Genomic DNA, 5,000 nt, shown 5'->3' with positions numbered 1-5,000 from the left:
TTAGTCCTAACTGGTACAGCTGAATAGAATGAAAACAAATTCTGACGCACGGAACCATCACAGTACAGTCTTCAAGTGTGGCAGCTTGTTCTTCCCTCTACAAACCTGGAAACAAAACTGAAATAATCAGAGCTACGGCTTGTGCAAGGGTAACTCATAAAAGGAGGAAAGGGTGTTCCTTAGCCAATTTGTTTTTGTTTTTGTTTTTTTAGGGGGGGGGGGGGGGAGAAGAGCTTTTTTATTTCGAAACACCAATTCTGGGATTGAGACATTTCCGAGTTTCTGTTTGTCTAGGTTTCGAAGTGAGTCTTGGTGCTCAACTATTGAAAGCAAAATGAGTTTGATTTTCATAATACGCCCTCATTTTGTGTACCAGGACTCGCTTTGAAATTGAGGCATGCAGGAAGTCGGAAATGGGCTATTGAAGGCTTAAAGACTGCCCGTCAAAAAAGAGGAAAGAGAACGCATGAACACAAAGGAAATTTAAAACTGTATGCTGTATGCAGGAAGATTGATGGCCAACTTAAACTGTTCGAGAATAAATGAAATCAAAATAATCTCTGATGGGAGGGTTAACAGGAACCTCACTGGGCGCAAAGAGTACTTGACGCGTTCTAAAACCTACTTGAGTTTATGAACACGCAAAACTATTTATATTTTTATTACAAAATATTCCTTACCTATTGCGTTCGTTGAATTTATTACAATGGCGGACCTCTAAGACTGAAAAGATTAACAAATGTCAAGTGTAAGCACAATATGGAACTAAAAAGCTGTTTCGTAACGATTCAAGAAGATCGCCTCCTGGATTTACTCCCACAGTAGTTAGGTTTAAGATGGATCGTAGTCTACAGGCATCAAGATCTAGAGTTACCGTAGCCTGCGCAGCTGGCGGTTCTGTTTTAGCGGAACGTGAGAGATCTCGAGCGGCGAAGGCGGGAGAAGGCTGGGGAGAGAAGGAACGAGGAACGGTTCTTCGTTTCCCCCGTACCAGCTTTCTCGCCCCACTCGAAATCTCTCGCTGCACTCCGCAACAACAGAAACGCCATCTACGCTGGCTTGAGTTGCCGCGGTTCCCAAACTGCAGTTCGAAGTGTACAGTTTGTTGTTGGAGATTTCAGTGTACACTGACGCATAAATTGGGCAGTGGTACGATCATTCTAATTTGAGAATACGGAGTAAATTACTGGGATCTTTACATCTCTAATAGTAAGTACGAAGACGCCCGACACAAGGAAATGCAAGCCGGAAACCAACGGTTGTAGAAAAACAGGCGACGTCGTTAGAGATTCCTCAACGACGACGTTTTTAAAAGAGAGGTTGGGCGCGATAGGACCCGGCTTTGTATTGCTTAAGTTTTCATAGAGCCCTGTCTGTCTGGATTTCTGAATAGGCGCAGGAGCCCATCAGCCGGAGCGTGCAACTTACCTATTTTCGTGCAACGGCGTTTTCACAAGTAAGGTTATTTTTAGATTAAATTTCCCGCTAATGAGACTCCCACAGGAGCCCGATGACAAGCCCGATCACAAGAAATTAAGCTGACGTCATAGGGTCACCGAACCGGAACTGCCTTTGTTTTTTGACCTAATTCGCGGGAAGAGCTAGTCTAAAAATAAATCTACTTGTGAAAACGCCGTTTCACAGACGCTGTATGGAAGTTGCACGCTCCAGATGGGCTTCTGATAGGCGCCAAGTAAGCCATAAGTGCAACAGAAACTCAAGTCAACTTGAGACTTACTTGACGCGTTATCGCCGTGTTTCAGTCGGATCTGCGCAAATTCGCATTCGAGGAGGATAATCGAACTTCGCCTTCTCTGAAGAAACCTCGTTTTTAAAGTTTCATATTAAGGTTCGATAAGGTACTTCAAATAAAATAAACCTCGTTGACATTCATAGTAGACATCGGGCATACTAAAGCCTTCTTACGTTACTAGTATGAACCCCCCTAATACAACAACGATTGATTGACAATGACCCGCACAAAAAAAGGAAATACCGCTATTATTACAGCGCTTGTTCTCCCTTTTTTAACTTAGGGCTAAGCACCAAGAGGAGAAAAATACTGCCTTTTAATTTCATCTACATGTACGACTAGTTCGACATTCCTAAGATAACGACCGTAAAAATCACAGGATTCGTCTCACAACTCTCTGAGATAAACAATATAGACCATAATTGAAGAGACTCTGTCTAACAACTCTTCTTAAAAATTCGATGGGACGTTAAGTAACCCTGACAAAGAGTGAAACAGGGATTTTTAAGTATTTTGGTCTAGTCTTGTTTAGGCAACATTGTAACTGAAGCTCGCTATTTGTGTTACCTAAACCGTAGTTAATCGAGGGACTGGTTATGAAACCTTAAAACCTTCAAAAGCGAGAACAATGTTTCGATCGATGTTCAATTGACCGAGACAATGCGTTATCTTTTGGTTTCGCTTTGCAAGGGTTCGCAAATTAGTTGCGCATAATTTTATCGAAATATTTTATTGGTTATCTTCTCGGAAAAAGGTGCGTTTTGAGCACCGTCAACGCCAAAAATACAGACAAAAACATGAAACAAAGAGACTTGACGAGTTTCATAACCATCTCTGAAAATTAACTATGCCAAAACTTAAACTAAGATGAGGATGTAGCCTTGATCAGTAATTAAGCCCAAAGAAATTAAAATGTGACCACTTTTTGAAAAAAGTGACCATTAATTGGCGAATTTTCCACATCGCAGGAAAAACTTTTTAAGAGCAACCAATTTCTAAGAACAATACTGAACTCATCAAAGGCCTACAGTATATGAAGTATTATTTTCAGAGGCTCATTGACATAGCTCTTACCATTTCTCGTCTTCAAGGAGACTCAAGAACTTGTCCACCCGATCCCGCTTGTTGGACTGGTAAAGAAAAAAACAAATGTTAAGTCGAAAAACATGTCGATGAGTTAACACATCGAAAGTAACCGTAAAGTTTTCAAAGAGTGAAACCGATACGGAAAGGGCATTATCATTAGTTAATTGATTCACATAAACACAAATTCACAACCGAGACAAAGATTTGCATAAGAATAAAACTATGTTTCTGGAGGCTTAATTTTGGAAACCAATGTGGAACAGGAACATCAACTTCAGCTACCGTGTTGTCATGTGAAAATTACTTTAGATGGTATAATGAATTTCGTCTAATTTACGGTAGATTTAATGTACCTGTATAGCCATTTCTGCCATCATAAGTAGTTTCTTTATGCCAATAAATACCCTTGAGGAAAAAAAACATTATTAACAGTTAACACAGCAAATAATATGCAGTCAAAAAGCAAGGTTCTACTTGAGCCACTGGGGATCACACGAATTAACGGAGGTCATCCCAGCTTCTGAAGCATGAAGCGACGAAGAGTATTGTTACTTCCCCCTTAACGGGCCACTGGTCCATCGAAAGGCTTCCCCAAAGAGAGAGTCACAAGAAACCTTTTAATAAAACACTTGAGTGATGAGACAGAGCGTGGAACTAAGATTCTTCTCTACAGGAAACAACACGATGGCAGAGCCGGGTCTCGAACCAGCGGCCCTAAGGACGGGAGCTCGGCGCGCTAATCACTATGCTACCGCGCCTTCTCACACCAGGTGCCTCCTGGTTCCCAGAGCCCCTCATCTTAGGGGTTCCTTATAACATAAAGACGATGAAGATTGTACAAGGGTTGTTTGTTTTATGGGTTGGTGAAAACCGCAAAATAATGATGACTGTATCTTCTCTGACACTATATGTACCTTTGTTGACCAATATTTCTCTCGATTTCTTTAACTTCGTCGGCATCAAACAACTTAACATCCTGAATAAAACAAAAATACCACAGCTTAAAAGCAAACCAGATAGAAATGCTCCCTCAAGCCAGGCTTTGGTTGTGCCAACTTGCGCACGTTTGAGATAAATTGGGGGAACGACTTGAGGTCTTCCTTTATCACTCGCTATCGGTAGCACTGAAAAGCTAAAAGTACTCCGGCTCAAAAAGGCTTTCAGAGCGCTTGAGGAAATTCCTTTGAGCTAACGTTGACAAAAACCCACTCAAAGCAGAGTTTAAAAGGAGCTGCACAGAATCGCATCTCATTTCATCGTTGTAAAACGTGTCAAGGTTTAATAATCAGCTTTTTGCCTCCTGAAGTTGCTTGAGGTACATAAATACCTTTTTTCCCTTTGCTCTTTGCCCGTGACACTTTTCGTCAATGAACAGCCTTCATAAACCCTAACCCTAACGGACTGTTCAATAATTCTTTTTGAGTTTATAAACGAGAGCCGGATTAGGACAGTAATATATAAAAGAACAATGTTAAGTGCTACTGACCTGAAACACTGCTTTGAGATGATCAGTTGAAGACAAGCAGGAAACATGAATGACGGTGTTGAACGCTTCTACAATTCCCATGGTTTCCAATACGTCTCGACAGCTTGTTGTTCCAATAACGATTAACTTGCGACCCTTAAATACAAAGAGAATGTCTAGTGAATTTCACCAGGGATTGGTCATGTTTTTGTGGCTGCGCTGTCCTCTTTAATTATTTTCAATCTATTCTTAAATTTTGAAGCACCTAGGGACACTATTGCATGGATAAATCTTGCCTGCAGGAATTCGAGCAGAATAAGAGATTTTTGAGGCGAGCATTCTGCCGGCAGAATAAGGAATTTTCCAGCTGAATTTGAGCAGAATAAGGGAAAATCAGCGGCACTAATGATATGCATCACATTTGTGAGAGAAATCAAAACGAAATAAAAAACAAAAGGAAAATACTTTGTGTTTGATTTGATTATTTGACCTAAAGTAAGATGAAGTGCAATTTTGCAACGCATAATCCGAGCCGAGTCCCGTAAGTGAAAAGCGTGCGAAGCATGACGTGATTCGAGATGGACCAATCGGCATACATTCCATAAATAACTGGCCGCGTGAACATGTACTAAAATTAGGTTGAAACAAAATCTCATTGGTAGCGGGCCATGTATGGGAGATTGGTTCTCTTCGATA

The 5,000-nt window shown here is 40.9% G+C and overlaps 1 protein-coding gene across 1 annotated transcript in view; it reads right to left on the bottom strand.

Annotated features, from left to right (window-relative positions):
* Positions 1 to 13: 13 nt before the first annotated feature.
* The window catches only part of LOC138009930 (vesicle-fusing ATPase-like), a 197,777-nt gene continuing 192,790 nt past the window's right edge, over positions 14 to 5,000 (bottom strand). The window contains exons 9-14 of the mRNA XM_068856914.1: positions 4,326 to 4,460; positions 3,754 to 3,815; positions 3,193 to 3,244; positions 2,828 to 2,883; positions 681 to 723; positions 14 to 105 (exon numbers count right to left, since the gene is read on the bottom strand). Of these exons, the coding sequence (XP_068713015.1) occupies positions 702 to 723; positions 2,828 to 2,883; positions 3,193 to 3,244; positions 3,754 to 3,815; positions 4,326 to 4,460 (327 nt within the window). The 3' untranslated portion in view covers positions 14 to 105; positions 681 to 701. The remainder of the gene's footprint in view (positions 106 to 680; positions 724 to 2,827; positions 2,884 to 3,192; positions 3,245 to 3,753; positions 3,816 to 4,325; positions 4,461 to 5,000) is intronic.

This window comes from Montipora foliosa, chromosome 7, assembly GCF_036669935.1.
Source record: "Montipora foliosa isolate CH-2021 chromosome 7, ASM3666993v2, whole genome shotgun sequence".
Taxonomy (NCBI): Eukaryota; Metazoa; Cnidaria; class Anthozoa; order Scleractinia; family Acroporidae; genus Montipora; species Montipora foliosa.
This window is presented reverse-complemented; position numbering and strand designations above follow the sequence as displayed.